The 18468-nt window shown below is 25.7% G+C and overlaps 1 protein-coding gene across 1 annotated transcript; it reads right to left on the bottom strand.

The window, feature by feature from the left end:
• Nucleotides 1-335: 335 nt before the first annotated feature.
• On the bottom strand, nt 336-18468 carry LOC129966177 (INO80 complex subunit B-like). The gene is made up of 9 exons (XM_056080580.1): nt 18330-18468; nt 14215-14398; nt 9140-9192; nt 6727-6914; nt 5218-5272; nt 4220-4320; nt 4011-4067; nt 3145-3263; nt 336-742 (listed from the first exon to the last, which is right to left on the bottom strand). Exons 1-9 carry the CDS (start codon nt 18370-18372, stop codon nt 592-594), a joined length of 951 nt encoding a protein of 316 aa, XP_055936555.1. The 5' UTR covers nt 18373-18468; the 3' UTR covers nt 336-591.

Here is an 18468-nt window from a genome sequence, read left to right as displayed (position 1 = left end):
TAGTTTAATTAAGATAAATGAAAAAAAGTATTATTTAAAAAATTAACAACTACTTTAAAAAATACTTTCCACTGAAATGTAAAAATTGAATCCTAATGGTAAAAATTATACTTTCATATAAAGATATATATAAAATCAGATAAGATGCAACTTCAGCACAATTTAAAAAACAGCAATGAAAATTCAATTTTTAGTTATATCTGGCTATGCATTTAGCAAAACAAACAGAAAAAATTGTATTTTCTATACATTAAAGTTTATTTATCATGTAAATTATATAAATATATAAGAATATCTTCAAGACAACATCAATTTAAGCAGTGCATTTGGAAATGAAGAGTGAAAAAAGCAAAGTTTTCACTTTAATATATATAAAAAATATTGTTTTTACAAATGAAATAGCTATACAAAAGCATTGAATTTTACAAATTAACTAGTGCAAAGATGAAATAAAACTGTACAGTTGCACATATCTGATGCTACAGATATCCAATTCATCTATATAAAAAATTTACATATGAACATGACAATGGCATAATCAATTTAATACAATATCAACAGATAATATATTTTTAAATTTGATCAAACAAATTATGTAACAGTTATTGGTTGGTTGGTGGTAGTGTAAAGTAGATTTTTCTTGTAGCAACTTAAGCTACAAAGTGGAACTCCAGTTTTGGAACATGAGTACTTTTTTCTGTTTCCACATCCCTGTATACCACACAAAATTGGTGCAGGAGACCTATTGTAAGAAAAAGAGGCTTAAGTATCTTCTAAAAAAATCTACAAGTTATAGAAAAACATTTTATAAATGAATCAAATAACACAAAATGAAAATTTTTGCAAATCAGTCACATAACTATTTATAATGGCAAATAATTGTTATTCAATTATTTAATGTTCTTTAACCAATAATAGGTTAAAAGGTTAGGTTATGAAAGAATAAGTTAGTTTATTATTTAACCTACAATCAGAAGGTTATGTAATTTAGAATGTGTATCAATAAAGAAATAGGCAAGCAATTAATCAAAAAATAATGAATAAAAAAAAGCTTATAGATTTTTTTCCCCATAGAATAATATTACCTTACTCAGAATTTTTAATTACAGACTGAATTCCTCAACACAAATCTCATTCAATATTTTGCTATTGATGGCACTTAATCTTCGAAATTATAAAATGGCCACATAGTAATAAATAAATAAAATAAAATAAATGGAATTCTAGTCCAAAACATTCCTTCCTCTAAATCAAAATTATTCAAAAGTTCATTAAAATTATTGTCAAGTTACACAAAAAACACAATTAATATAGCTGAAAAGCTATTTATCTCTGATACAAAAATACTCTAATGTTATTGAGCAGAAAACACTAAAAATTTTATTAGTTTTTAATCACTTATAAATATAATTAAAATTCTTAAAAACCTTTTTCTGAATATCTATTTACAGGAGGAAACTATTGAAGAGTTGCATTTTATTCTTTATGTTTTTTACTAATAGTATGCCAGCTAAAAACATCACCATGCAAAAAAGTTTTAGAAATATTAAGGGAATGAAGCAAAAATGATGTCTTGAGTTCTGAAAATGTTCATGCATTGCTACGAAAGGAGAAATCTTTTAGCTATCCACACAAAAGTAGATTTAGAAATTTTGGAAACTTCAGCAATATACATTGTGAAACCCCTACTTTAAAATAAACTAGTCAATTTAGTATAATCTTTCTGCATGTTTTAAACTTAATCATCATTTTAAGAAATTTTAGACAATTTTTTTTTTTTATTTTAGTAATTTTGAGAAAAATGAATATTTCTATTTATTTATTTATAATGACTCCCGACTGTAAGGCAGCAATTATAAATGTTATAGTAATCAAGTGAAAATAATCAAAACAAATAAGAATTTGATCAATTGTATTTTACAAAATGCTTATCTAATTTTTTATTAATAAAATGTATATTTTTTTACATATTAATTAATTTGGCAAGTAGGCTATAACATTTCCTTAGTGAGCATCTACAGACTCAAAAAACATAGTACCCAGATCTGGTATTCAGCAAGGAAGACAAAACAAAAGTTACAACAGATAACTTTTAAAAAAAATTCCCTGAAGACCTTTACAATGTAAATGCTACATCTAGTTTGAAAACTGGTGAGTGGGAATGACATGAAAATGATATAAGGATGTACAATATTTTTTAATTTTTAAGCATGTCACCAAACTTTTTAGTATTCATTCCACAAAAAGAAAAGGGGGGGGGGAGTGAGGATAAATAATGCATAAAATAAACACTTTGGGAGAAGTATCAACAAGAATATCAAATACATTATAATCAAAATAATATTTATAATTAAAACATACAAAATGCAAAGGATAAAAATGTAGCCATTTATCTCTTGATATTCAGAAAAAGCAGTTAAAATCTCAATTTTCAGTAAAATATTCTAACAATATAGATATTTTTGTTTAAGCTGTCTTACACCAAAATGAAAATTTAAATTTTTGTAACATTAGAGTATCAAGAAAACAATTCTACACTATCTACCTATAAGTATATGGACACCCATGCTAATGAGGTAATTCTACTGTCCTGATCTATGTCATGATTCCTGTGCTTGAATATCATGTAGGAAACAGCATTATCATTATTTGCATGCAAGATACTATGAAATTCAGAGCTGCCTGACTTCGAGAAAGGTGCAAATGTTGGATATCATAGAAATGATCAATTTTTAAGGGACATAACATTAGAGTATCAAGAAAACAATTGAGTGAGTTAAACATTCCAAATTGACAGTGGCTTTTGTGAGTAAGAAGTAGAAGGTGAGTGGTGGTTGATAGAATGTGCTTCAACCTGGCAGACTCACAAAATTGAGAGACAAAGACCGACGAGTGCTGTCCAAATAAGTTTGCAAAAACTGCGCTATGGCCGTGCTACCACCTATAAGCCTTTGATTACAAAATCCAATCACACTGCTCAGTTGAGGTGTGTAAGGCACATCAAAATTGGACCGAAACTGGTTCTCTTGAGAGGTCAATTCAAATATCCTTCATATTAAAATCAATCTTTTAGTTTTAACATTATTAACAGTGAAACTTCTGTACTGAGATTTATTTAATTAGACACTAAAATATAATGCTTACTGTTTGGCCACTTGAGGTTTTAGAGGAAAGTTGAAACCTTGTGGTATTGACAGAGAACAACCTTTTATTTCGCTGTTAATATATCTCATCCTAGGAACATCAGCCTTTTTAACCACTTTCTACCAATGGAAGAATACATTAAAATGAAATTTTGTAGAAAACAATTAGATTATTTAAAAATAAACTTTTATAAGTTGATATTTTTATGAATACTAAGCTTTGAAACTCAAGTTTATGAACAATTTTATTCAAGGTTCTGAAATTAATGCAATGATTACTTTGAATTTTATTATTAAAAAAAATTAAATTAACGTTGGAGGATAATATAAAAGATTTTCAAAATCCTTTTAGAAAAAAACTCAATAATTAATAAAAATTTCAAAAATAAAATTTAAAAAACTTTGTTATCATCAACTTTCTTTACCTTCTTTCATATTCAGAAGCTTAGATATTATTTGGTTATAGTAACCAAAATAAAAATCAGCAGAACTACATTTTAAAAAGTCAATTGTTTTGAAGTAAAAATGTGTTTTAAAATAATAAATATGCCAACAGAACTCATTATATGCAACATAAAAACATGTTAAAGTTACAATGTATGATACAGCAAGAGAAAATCATCTGTAACATTGGGACCTTAAAACTTGTTATGGATACATTCTCAATTAAGAATAAAAAGATTTGAAATAAAATGTTTTCTCAAATTATTTAAAAGCATACAGACAATTCCGCATTGATTCACGATTAAAAGATTGTATTCACTTTCAAACTACTATTAAAAGTTTGAAACTCAAACCAAAATTTATGAATAAACAAAAAAATAACCCCAAAAATTTTTATATGCCCTAAAATGCACAATTACTTACTTTTACTGTTCTTGGTTTTGCATCAGATTTCTTCAAAAGTCTTTCCAATGTTTGTTTCTATAAATAAGAATTAGTGCAATGTATAACATATTTAATAATAAAAAAGAACATTCAGACAATTTGATTTGAAAAATATTAAAATTCTAAAAGGTTCCTGAAAGCAAACCTATGAGGTTTAAAATAAGGACAATATCAATCTAACATAATACCTTATCCTTCTGTAACTTCTCTTCTGCTTGTTCCTTTCGCTTTTTGGCCTTTATAATCTTTTTCTGAATCATCTCTTCGCTCAGAACTACTGTTTCAGCAACTGATAAATTAAACAGAAGAAATTTCTAGATTAGAACCATATCAATATATACTGAATAAAGGAATATAAATAACAAATATTTTAAGTGATAAATAAAATTTTTAAACCTTTCTTTTCATTTTAAGGCTTTAAAAACCTTAGCAGAATTTAATTTTAAAAGGGAAATTTTTAATGGTGTGTCAGAAGTAATAATTATCTTAATATTACTGAATATTTATAAAACAAATTTTACTGAAATTTTTAGGATTTTGATAAAATTATCTTATAAATACAAGCTAAGAGAAACTTACTAAAGACAATGGTTACTCTACAAAGAATTCTCCGCTATTTAGCAACATTCGGGAGCACCTACATTATATACTAGTCTAAAACCCCACTGCTTTTTAACCAGACTGAATTTTGTGAAAAAGTTATACAACACTGCCTTGGTATTATTGAATATAATGTACATGCATTTAAAAGAATCTAATTTTTTTTATCATATTTGTTACTGCATAAAACTACATCACAGATTTTGATACTAACCATGTTATATCAAATTATCATGCATTATCTTTGCCTGTAACAATGTTTTCAATATCATCACACAAAAAATATTACCTTAACTCTTTATACTTCTAAATAAATTAGAGAATAAGATTTCACAAACTCAGATTTGGAAAATTGTCAGGCCATTATAAAAGGTTTGTTGATCTGGGAATTATTATATCAACATGCGAAAAAAAAAAAAAAAGCAACAACAAATTGTAAGCACAAATGAGATATTACAATTGTTTCAACTCGTACAGAACATTTCCCCCCATTGCAACAAAATTATATAGTATTGTGAATAATAATAACGATTACAGCTTCTAAATGAATTTATTGCCAAAGTCAGAAAATAAAAATTTCACTTACCCACAGGTGTCAATTCTTCCTTCTCCTTTTGAGCCTTACTTTCCAATAATGAACGCTAAAGATAATACAAACAAATAATTTTATAAAGTTTTTAAAAAGAATTTCTAAATTTAATTTCATTATACAACTCGCACCTAAAATGACCAAGTTTTTCATTTCCACTATTAGTTTTATTTCATTTCAATCAAATCACTTCTATAACTATGTATGAAAATAAATTAAACAGCCTGCCTAGGCACCTTAAATATTATTTGAGTTTAGGTCTTTGAACACTTGGATTTTTTTTAAACACAAGATTTAATGTGTTCCCCCTTCCCCTTTCTTTTCCCTGAAGGCAAACAGATTTTATATAACTGCAAAATTACTTAATTAAGCATTTAAGGTGTTAAATAAAGTTTCATGAAAATTAAATAGTTTAATCTGAAATAATGGAGACTCAAAAAGAGAATAATGATATATCAAAGAACCGATTAAAAAAAATCAAAGCATAGTATTGATCAAATTTTGCTGTAACTACTGTAAACATGCATATAAATTCTGATTTTTAAAAATTAGCAAAAAGTGAGATTATTTTTCCATTAGCTCTATAGCAGCAAGAGAATGTACCAATTGGAACAAATGGCGCAAAAGTTGTAATCTCACATCAACTTCATGTTATACAATTGTAGTACTGAGCACACTTACAATAGATGTCTGCTAATTATTATTACTGCAAAAAACTGTTGTCAAGTTAATGGAAATTTACTGATATAAAAGTCCTATTTTTTCAAAATCAGCATTAAAAGAATAAATAAGCAAACAAAGTCTTAGTTTCAGCAATATAAAAAAGTTACATAAAGTATTTTAATGTCAGACATGACACAGTCTTAAAAATAAATAAATAAAATAAAACCAAACATAAACAGTGTGAAATAAAATAAGCATAATTAATTGAACAATAAAATAATTTATACAAAAAGTGTTTGGCATACAAAATATAGCAGAATTATTACTTAAAGTTTCAAAAATATAGTAGAATTATTACACTAAAGAAAATTAATTAATCTCAAGATTGATAAAATTCGTTTCTGAAAAGGCTGAAGTTTGTGTTTTCACAGAAATATGTCATGTCTATAATTCCACTTTAACTAGTAATAAATGCTTCTTAGTTACAACATTCATAGAGCATTAAAAAAATTTATAAATGTGAAAACAAATCACTTATATTTTTCATAAATATATTATAGAAAGAAAATACTTCTATTCCAAAAGTAACTTTCTACAATTTAAAATAGAAAAACAATTCTTTTTTACAACAAATTCTTCCAGAAATAATGGAAAAATTAGTAAAAATGTCAAAATTTTGATTGGTTTTTAATTATTTAAAAAATTAAAATTATTTTGATTACCTAGTATCTGTAGTCAATATAATTGATAAAAAAAATTAATAAGAATTTCGATCTAATATTCTGTTTTATGGCACACAAATCTTTAATATGTTGAAGGTCAGAGAACAGAATCGCAACAAACCTGACGGGCTGTCATTAAATTCGGATCTTTCATACGTCTTAATTCATCATCTACCTCCTCTAAACGTCCTGCTTCCAGAGCTGCTAGCCAAGCTTCTTCTTCATCCATTTTCTTTCCCTTTTTGGAGGAATTACTAGCATTTGCTGAAGAATCAAGTAATGGAGCAGCAGGTGATGCACCTACTACATCTAAGACAAAATGAATAAATTGAATTTTTTAAAGTAAAGTAGAGAGGGGGGTAAATAACAAATCTGAATCAGTGATTTAAAAAAAAATGTCAGAATGTTAATGTTCTAAATAAATGTTAAGAATTACTTTAATATCATTTTTAAGAGATTTGATGAAAATTCATTATAATGTAAAAATTGCTTTTAAAATTTAAATCTAATTTTGAATTAATATTTTACTAAATAAATTAATTGAAAAAAACAACAACTTCCAAGCAGTAAGTAAAACCTTCATCAAGTAAGCTTCTCCTGTAAATGCCTAAACTTAAAAATTAATTACCAAAAAATATTAAAAATTTTGAATTTGTAACATATAAATAAAAACAAAATCCACAAGTAGTAAAAAAAGAAGAAAAAAAAACATTAATAAAATATAGAAGTATATACAAAGTGATATAAAATAAATAAACTGTTAGAATGAAAAATTTTTAATAAAATTAATATATTTTTATTTTAAGCAACCAGCATATCTCTTAAGTATAATAAAACAGTTAGCTAATTTGACAGGTATTCTTATTTAGTAAACAAAGAAAATATTTCTTAAAGAAAAGTTACAATTTATGAGCAAAATAATCAACTTGACTAAAAAGGAATTATTCAGAGAAAAAGTCATTAATATATATATATATATATATATATATATATATATATATATATATATATATATATATATATATATATATATATATATATATATATATATGATAAGCAGATGCAGAATGACAATAAAATGAAGATCATTTATATAGTACTATATTTAGACTTGATGAAGCACCAAACTGACTGGCATTCGGCATCCTTTATATTAAATATATAAAACACAAGTTAACATGGGCAATTTTTCTACGCACTTCTAACTATAGCTTGTACAGCTTATATGTAAATATGGCACTACAGTCATATATATAACTTGCAAATGATTGATAAAGATTTATAATGCAACAGTCAATAGTGATTAATAAGAGAATCTTTAAGCTTTATTTAATTGATATTATGAAAGTGAAAAATTATGTAATATGTGATTATATTATTCTAACAAAAATGATATTATGAAATGTAGTTAGATTATATTTTAATAAAGTTTACAAGAATCAATAAATTAAAAAGTGAGTATATTATTTGTAAAAAAATTACATTCTATTTTATTCAAACCATGATAAATCTGCTTATAAACATTATTAAATAGATAATTTAATCCTCACATCAAACTATACCAAAGAAGACATTAAAGAAGACCAATTTCAATTTAACTTAATCAAATAATTTACATATGGAGAAAAAATAATATAACAAAATTGCATTATCGAGAGAGATATTTCCAATTAATCAATGAATAATTAATTGCAATACTTAACAAGAATACAGTGGGTAATCTGCAATGCATTTTTTGGAAAATGACTAAAATATATAGCAAACAACTTATAAAAATAAAACAGCGTTTATGATTTGTAAATCTTGCAATCTGTTAATTAAATGTTATGTTTTGTAAATCTTGCAATTAAAAAGATAACATTGTGAAACCCAAAGTTAACAAGAATAGTAGCAACAAGTGGCAATGTAAATGAAACATATTAAGAGTGACAATTACAAGTAAGTTTACACATCTATGAATATTTGGAAATAGATTGAAATAAATGCATACATAACTTTCTTTTGGTGTATTATGCAAATGATTTCAATTCTCCCCAATTTTAATAAATGCTTTTTTAAATGGCTTACCAGCAATTAGCCTAAAAATAATTAGTAAATCTGAAAAAATAATGCTCATTATGAAAATCAAGCAAAAGGTGATTATCATTGTTATTCAATTATATTAAACAGAAAGAATTCTATACTTATTTAGATTTTTAACCTATTTTAAACTAATAAAATTAATTGGCTTCACTGTAATTATCTGCTATCATATATTTCCAATTTCATATAGGGTTGGAGAGAATTTTAAGAGGTTTTTTTAAATAACAGCATGGGAACAAATTAATCATAAATTTTAAACATGAATTATTTCTAAGTTGTTTTTAAATTTGTTTTAACAATAGATAATAATGACCATCTTACAATAATATTTCAGAAAATAATATAAAGTTTCAGGATCATATTGTTACATACACAATGAATGAAAATATAATAACTAGCAAATAAATGTAAAATGTTGCAGACATCAAAAATACAAAAGAGGTTTTATTTACCTATGTTAGCAGACTCGTCACTAGAAGCTTCATTAATCTCCGATTTGCTCAACCTAAAAAAAAAATGTTTTTAAAAAATAAGATTTCAACAATGATAATAAACCCTAAGATCATTTTGATCTTACAGTTTAACCATAATTATCTTACAATTTTATCATAATTCATAATAACCAGCATTAACTGCCTTAATAATTACATTCCTACAGATAATATTATGAAAAGGATTACCCAAAAGTGAATAAATTATTTTCAAATTTGAAATATATCTGTTTTCTACTTTAAAGTCACAGGCTACGTATTAAAAAATTAATACTCCACTTAAAAGAAAAGAAGAAAAAAACTATCTTCCTGCAATATATTCAATGTAAAGAATAAAGAAACAAAGTTTTAAGAAGTTTAAGTTTAACAAGTTTAAGTTTAAGAAGAAACAAAGTTTTAAGTTTATTCAAAAAGAACATATAACTAATACTGCTTTTGTTATGCACAATCTAATCTTTTATGAAAATTCAATTATTATTAAAAATGACATATTAAATGGTAATTTTTCTTTCTTTTTCTTAAAAAAGAAAACAGCAAAGTAGTAGTAAACTTGCAGAAAAGCAGATAAAAATATTCATATTAACTCATAAAAATTAGTGTTATAGCTTATGATGAATCAACAATCACAGATACCAAATCAAACACAAAGATTAGTTTTTGAGACAATCAAAACAAGCAAAATATGTAACAAAAGAGGAAAACTAATTTATGCAGATATTAATATTTTGGAAAGAAATATTTATGCCAGAAAAAGACAATTCCCAATAACCGATTTTTGAAAACATTAATATGTAAAATACCTAAATAATATTCGTAAAATTTTAAAATAATACTAACAAAATTCTAAGATGATCACTGTCATATTTTACTTCAGTTCTGTTCCCTAGGGAAAACATTTAATATATTATCCGAAACACAATATTCTTAGCAGATAATATTAGACATATAACAATAATTTTACATAATAAAATTTTTTCTTTTTGCCAAATATGCCAAATTTCTAATAACATAAAATAAAGTTAGTATGCTGATAAATAATAAGACAATATTCAGGAGGTTTGAAAGTATTCAAAAGGTAATATAAAATTAATAAGATGGCATAAATAGCTGTGACACAGTTTTCATTAAATGTAATTAAAAATAAAATTTAGAAGTTTGCTAAGTACTTATTAATAATCACATTATTTATTAGATAAAGGAAAAAATAAAATATAATAAAAATCACGAGGAAGAATTACATATGTATGTATGGAATATACTATAATTTGTGAATGAAATTAATTACTTAGAATTAGGGATTGCAATACCAGTATACCGGGATACCGAATACCGGTATTTTGAGCCATTTTACAATTTTGTAATACCGGTATTCACAAGTTTAAATACCGGTTTTACGGTATTTACTAAAAATTTTTAAAATTGTCTCCACTATATGTTCAGGGATTGCCAACATAGCAAAATAGTATACGTTTTTGTTTTTAATGTCTCCCTAACAGGTGAAATTAATTAGCTAATTAATTGCTTAAATCTAAATTAGCGAAACATGGATTATCCCTGAAAGAAGATATTGTATCCATAACGACTAATGGAGCAACAGTTATGAAAAAAGTTGGAAAGTTGATTGCTGCAAATCAGCAATTGTGCTATGCTCATGGAATTCAATTAGGAGTAATAGATGTATTATACCAAAAAAATAAATAAATAAAAAAACAGAAGAATCCAAATGCTGTGGATATAGAAACTTCAGATTCCAACTTTGAAAAGAGTGAGAGTGATATTGACAATGAAGATAATGACAATGTAATTGTTGAAGAAGATATTGTTAATGAGGATGAAATATTAACCCATGAAGAATTGCTCCCTATAATTTATAAAGTTCGAGAAATTGTTACGATATTTAAATTTTCCCCTACAAAAAATGCCATATTACAAAAATATATACTAATTGAAAATAAAACAGAATATATTTTAATAATAGATTCTAAGAAACGTTGGAGCAGTTTACTCCTAATGATGGAACGATATTTGAAATTTAGAAATCCAATCCAAAAAGCAATAATCGACTTAAACCTGTAAATTAATTTTTCAGATAGTGAATTCGACTTAATATCCAGAACTATATCAGCTTTACTTCCAATAAAACTGACTATAGAGGCATTATGTCGGAGAGATTTTAATTTATTAACAGCTAATGCAACAATAAATTTCATGTTGCAGTCATGAAAGAACAGCACACATCACTATCTGAAGAATTACATATTACATTGAAAAATCGCACAGAAGAAAGGCATACCGAAATAGAAAATGCCTTATGGTATTTACATAATTATAATGATTTTAAAAATGAAAAAGAAGAAAAGAAAATAATCAATTCAAATCTGATTAAGTTTATAGTAAATTTTCTTAAAATTTTGTACCCACAAATCTATTTACATTCAGAAGAATTTGGTTCAGTTATCAAAGATTATGATGACACTAATGTCGATAGTGAAAAGGAATTGTCTCTTGAGCAAAAATTAGAATTAGCGACAAATAAAAAAAAATTCAATGAACCAAAATACAATACAGAAATCAGCTATATCCAAAGCCATCTGACGAGAAATTGATTTATTTGAAGATGAGGGATTTAGAGGTAATTACTTGGAAAAAGTACATCGTGTATTGGTAACAGTATCGCCAACTAGCTTAGATGACGAAAGAGCGTTTTTGACAGCTGGTAATTTTCACACAAAATTATTTTTCAGGCTTAAAGACAATACAATTGATGCATTATGTTTTTTAAGATCACATTTCAAAAATTTGTATTAGTACCACAAACTGAATAGTGATATTTACACTTTTTTTGTGATTTAAATAAATAAGTTGTTCCTTTACTTTTTTGTGAATCTTTATAGACTGTTATAATTTATAAGCTACATATTATTTTTTGTGATATTTACACTCTCTTACAAAATTGGCAAATAAAACAAAGAAACACCTCTGTTTTCTTTCTTTTCCTAAAATTTCTAATACCGGCATTAAAACCAGTATCCCAGTATTAAGATCTAAAAAATACCGAAGACCGGTATTGAAATTTTGGTCCGATATTGCAATCCCTACTTAGAATAAATTAATACTAACAATGATTTGCACTCATAAATTATGATCAAATTTTAATACATTTGATTATATAATCATATTTATAAAAGTGATATTTTTTATCATGAAGTTATCATATTAATTAGAGAGCAAGTAAATGAGTCTTAAAAATTAGAATGGAGATCTTCGAAAAGGAATTTTTAAAAAATCCTTTTATTTACTAAAAGATAAAGTCCAAGGTTCATCAAAACTATATGAGCAATCTTTCATTCAAATGCATCATCAACAAATTTAAAAAATAATGAAATAAGACTAGAAAGTAAACTATATATAAGATGATTAGAGAAGAGGAAAAAGACTATTTTTACAAAGGAAAATGAAGTCATAATGGTTTAGTGTTATAACATATTAAATAGTTCTGTAGGGGAAAAAAGAAATAATTTTATTGATACAGTATTTGTATTATTCAATAAGGAATATATTAAGATTTATTTAATGCCATTTATATTTTTCTCTTTAGTTCAGCAAACAACAACTTTACCAACAGCAAATCTTAATGACATTTTCATATTTATAATTATTCATTTTGAATTTAAAATTAAAAAACTACTATTTTTATAAGTGTAAAAAGAATTTGTTGATATCTTTATACTATAAGCATTAGTGAAGGATAGTAAATATGCAAAAAATATTGACAACAAAAACATGTCAATGTAACCTACAATTTCAGTAACATAATTTTAGATGATTATGATGACATGAAAATCATGAGAAAGGATATTAATAAAAAACCATATTAATGGGGAAAAAAAAAAAAAAAGCCTTTTCATTCAAAATATTTTACCTACAAACTAAACTGCGAAATGATTTTTCAGAAATTTAAAGAGCAATTATATATTTCTCAGATGAAATATATGTAATTATCACAGAGTTTTATTTTAAATTCAAAGACAAAATGCTTTGCAATTAAAGTGAATAAAAGAATATGAATGACATTCTGAAATATTTTCTTTAGTTTGACAATGGACAAAATATGAGCTAAATTAACATCAGACAGCAAAAAATTAATAAATACTGAATTTGCAGGTATAGAACCATTTTGTGCCCTTTATGTATGTTATAGGATAATAATAGTAAAAAAAAATTAAGCGTAATTGAAAGAGATCTAGCATTTTATAATATACCATTTTAACTGGAAAATTAGCTAGCATTTTCCAATCAGCATGATATTCATTAGGCACTTTAGAATGTGAATTCATGCACCTTTTAATGGTAATTAAAATGCATTAAAAATAAATTTTTAATGCATTTTGCATTTATAAATAAATTTTTCTAAAACTTTTCTTCCTTTTTTATAGGCTTTTGATAAGTTATCAGATACCGATAAATAAAAATAATATACTATTACAACATAATTTTCATGTTAATATCTTTACAATGTAAAATAGAATTATATAACTATTGTTTAAACTAAAAAAGTCATTAATTGTAAGTTGTGTGTAAAAAATTGTTAAAGAAAGAAATGAATACTGAAAGAATAATAGCATTTTATATGCATATGCTGTTAATAGTCTCATATGATGTATTATTTATCACAGCAAACCTTGTTGAAGTCAAAATTGAACAATAAACTATTTTCTAACTAGCCAACAGGTGTAAGGGCTGCAATAAGTCTAAAAAATATTAGTCTATTTGGAAAATGATCAATGATTTTTCATTCAGCTTGGCAACACATTAGTCTACACAATAATAGTTTCCACATTAATCAAAGCACAAGTACAGACTTAGAATACAGATTAAAAAATACCATATCTTTTTTAAAGATAAATTTAAGCACTTTCAAGAAATATATTTATTGTACTTATTACTTTTCCCATCACTAAATCAAGCAACTATAAGCAAATGCATTAAAAACACATTCAGAATTAATGAAAAGAAAAAAGGGGATAAAATTTTACCTAGCTTCCCCAAATGTTTGGCCTCCAATTTTTATTTTAAGCTTCAAACCTGGCTTAAATTTTTCGCCCGGAGTTCCAGGACTATTGCCACCTGATCCATCATCAGCATCATCAATGCCTCGTTTCTTCTTATGTTTCTTATGCTTGTGCTTCTTATGTTTTTTGTGGGGTAATCCAAGGACATCTAAAAAAAGAGAAAGAAATGTTATAAATTATACATAGTGTAATTATGATAATTTGATTAAAAAATTCCAACTTTTACTGTTCCAAAATAATTCCAATTAAGTACTGGTAAGTCTTTAAATATAGAGAGCATTGATTGAAACACTTTTCATTAGTGCACAAATATAATAAGGCTCCATATATAAATTATCAAATTTGAATAATGAAGGTAAAAGAAAAACAGCAAACGATAAGCAGCAACTGAGGTCTGCTTATTGTCTGTTGTTCAAAACAGATATAGTCGCATAATTACATATCATGTATCAGCAATTTCAGTATATGAAATATCTAGATTGCACTACATTAAGAAAACAAGCATTATCTTTCATGACAATCCCATCAAAAAACATTAAGCAAAAATTCATAATAATAAAAAGTTTTAAACAAATGAATATTTAATCTACTTGATTCTTTAAATTAAGCTCTATAAGACAGTAACATTTTCAACTACAATAATAAAAGATATATATCAATATATTAAAACATTCTAAATTTATAATAGATGTTATGCATAAATTGTTACCTACTTAAAGCAGCCTAATAACCTAATTGTTCATTAGAAAATAAGGAAATTTTTAATTCATATTAATGATATATAAAATATATATTTAGTAACAAAAAGAAGGAAAAAAAAACTGTAATAAGCACTGCTACTACAGGATGTATAAAATATTAACATACAAACAAATTTTAGTATCTATGTGACATATTTGTTTACAAACAAGAAAACAAACTTATACCATTTAAACTGTTTTTATTCTCATATTTTTTTGCTCGGGAAATTGTTTTATCACTGTGGCAAACCCACATTTAAATTTTTGAAGATATTATAAAATTTGAAAAAGTATCCCAGAAATCTAATGAATACAAATAGATAATAAAAAATAATATATATATATACACACACACACAAGGAAAAGATTCTTGAGTTATTATTTTGGAAGGAGTTTCTGTAACAGATATTAAAATACTGTCTCCATGATAGAAAAGACTTATTTTGAAATCTTACAGGTAGTACTTATATAGTTGCAATAGTATTAGGTGAATCATATTTGCTAATTAGTAGCAAAAGCAATTCTTTAAAATTCCACCTGTCCACTAATATTATCATTGATTATTACTCTATTTGATTAATATTTCATAAGGAAGGCTGGTGTGGGTACAACACATTTTCATCTATAGCTTGGCAAATATATAAAACTACTGAAAATGTGAAAAAGAAAATCCTTATTCAATTTTGGAAGTTCTATAACACTTTCAGAAAAGTATAGTTTTACTGCATTGATCATGCTAAATTTGGATTTTGAATGTTAAATCAAGGAGAGATCAGGTAAGAAATAAACTAAGTGGAGAACTTCATGCATCATTATTAAAGAATGAAATTGTCTGATTCTTGCAAGCATGAAATTGTCCTGACTGACGAATCTTTTTACAAGATAAAGATACTTCATACATGGCTATTTGTATGAAAAAAGTGTACAAAAGAGAGCATCAGTTATACTATGTGTGCCAAGTTTGGCATACCTGATTCAAAAATTTGAATGTCTACAAATTTTAGCAATGGGTCAGATTTGAGAATGTAAGTATTTCAATAAGAAGACAAATTCAAAAAAAGTATTTTGTACCATGCCCTTAATATTTCAAATAATTTGTTTTGTTTGACTGCTGAACATGCGATTCCTGATTATCAAAATGAGGGGATCGTAATACCGTCTTGATAAATTATTATACATAGAAATTGATAAGATTTGTATTGATAAATTATCATATGTTGAAGTCAAGAAAAAACTGGCAAAGAGAATCTATGCAAAATAAATAACTATGCATAACTGATCATGACCATGAGTAGTAGGAAAAACAGCATCATATGATAGGCACGTAATATTTTTGCAAATAAAATTGAGACATAGAGCTAAGTGTTTCACTTGGAACAATAACATTGATACTTCATAATTGAAAATATGTATCATGATTTAACAAAAAGTATTTCTAACTGTATCAGGTTAGGATTCATCTGTTGCACAAACCATATTGATGCAGTGTACTCATCAAATCAATGGGAGATTCTACTGGATGTATGCGTCATACCAGTTACAACTCAACTCCAAATGGAATAATTCAATTCAGATTCTTTTCTTCTTTTTTTTTTCGAAGTAAATATGCTTTCAGAATTTTTTATGTAAATATTCACAATTAAAGTGCGCTTTCATATCACATCCATAGTAATCAATGAGGATTTTTTACAAATTGGCATCCATAACAAGATTATGGATTATTTAAAATGGGACAAAACACAGCTTAGGTGATTATTTACTAAATCGTTGTGAAAATGGAATCAGTAAGTAAGATTGAATTGACACTCGTATTTAATATTTTAAATGATAAAGCTGATAAGTTATTTGAATTAGATGAAAAAATTAGAGTAATATGGTCTGAAATGGAAAATGTTGAATTTTCTAATGACATTGATTTAACGGAATATTATTCCAATCAATGTATTGCTATGAAAACGAAAGTTGATTTTACTGTAGCAATGAAAGAAGAAAATAGTAATATTTCAGATGTATTAAATGAAACAAAATGAATTGTGGCCAGTTTCTATCACTAAAACCTATGCATTCTTCCCTCGGGGGAGCCTGTATCCCCTAGAGGGAGCATCCCTAGGTAGCGGATAGGGGAATGCCTCTCCATTGGTTGACCAACGGGCAGTAGGAGTGAAATGAAATAGCTCCCGTGGATCAATAGGCAGAAGTCCAACCTCTCGAGGCTCTGACAAATATATTTCTATGATGAGTCGAATTGCAGAAGCAGTAATCAGGACTCATGGATGCATTTGATTCGGCTATGTCATAGACACAACAATAAAAAAAAGCAAAAAAAAAAAAAAAAAAAAAAAGCATTCTTTATTTAAAATCTTAAAGAAGAAAAGAGAAAACGAATTAAAGAAATAAAAACGATACTACACAATATGATTAAGCAGGAAATGCACCAAAATTACTAACTTATAATAGTTTATAAGTCACCTCCCCCTCTTTCTTGTTTTAAAGTATTTATAGAATAACTTTAATTCATTTATTTATATTTCAGTTTCGCAGTAAACAAGATTTAGACTCAGAAAAAAAAATCAATACAGAATATACCAAAATTTTATAAAAATTTCTAAATTTACCTGAAATTTCCATTTTGAAAAATATTTTTTAATTGGAAAGTGAATTCAATAAAAAATACTTATCATAGAGCAAACAAAGTTGAAAACAGAATCTGTCAAAATTAAAATATGAAAATAGTTAATTTAAAAACTTTCTAATAATTTAAATAAAAATGCTACTACTGTAATTTTAATCAACCGTTAAATATAATCAAAACATTCTCACAGATAGGAAATAATCTTAACACATCATAATACTGAAAAGAAATTCCTCCCTGAGAAATAAAATGGAACAACCCGCGCAAAATCATTTTTCTGCGCAGGTATGTTATTTTTATAATAAGCTAAATTTTTAAAATTTGTCACTGCGCACACAAGAATGTATATTTTAAATCCTTGATTCATAATTAAACTAAATAAATAGCTCGAACATTTATAAATATGAAGTGTTTAGTTAATTCATTAAAATAATTAAATAGTCAAATACTAAATTAAAATTCTAAGACTTAATTTTTGTCACCGTCCATATTAATAATAATAAACTTAGATATCAGAAATTCTTCTGATTTTCATTCGCATCGGAAACTAAAGTGTCAATTTATAACACAAGAAGTACACAAATTAATTTTATTATTCGAAGAGGAATTTCTAACTATTAAAATGAACAAACAGTTAACAAAAAGTTGAACACAAATTACCAACAAGTTAATAAAAAGAATATTTTTTTAAAAATCAATATACTCACCAACAGATTCATCTTCAGTAAGAGGTTCTTTCCTTTTAGGCATTTTTAATAAAAACTCAAAACATTATACTAAACGATATCAAGATGACTTAAAAAAACAATAACTATATACCAATTTTTTTCAAGATACAAAAGTAAC

The sequence above is a fragment of the Argiope bruennichi genome, chromosome 4, assembly GCF_947563725.1.
Source record: "Argiope bruennichi chromosome 4, qqArgBrue1.1, whole genome shotgun sequence".
NCBI classification, from domain to species: domain Eukaryota; kingdom Metazoa; phylum Arthropoda; class Arachnida; order Araneae; family Araneidae; genus Argiope; species Argiope bruennichi.
This window is presented reverse-complemented; position numbering and strand designations above follow the sequence as displayed.

Bases quoted from the DNA above. Each gene is read 5' to 3' on its own strand.
- LOC129966177 (XM_056080580.1), bottom strand. From the start codon at position 18,372: ATGCCTAAAAGGAAAGAACCTCTTACTGAAGATGAATCTGTTG. The intron at 14,399-18,329 runs GTGAGTATATTG...CTCTTTTTTTAG, and splicing joins TACTGAAGATGAATCTGTTG to ATGTCCTTGGATTACCCCAC. The intron at 6,915-9,139 runs GTAAATAAAACC...ATTTTGTCTTAG, and splicing joins TGACGAGTCTGCTAACATAG to ATGTAGTAGGTGCATCACCT.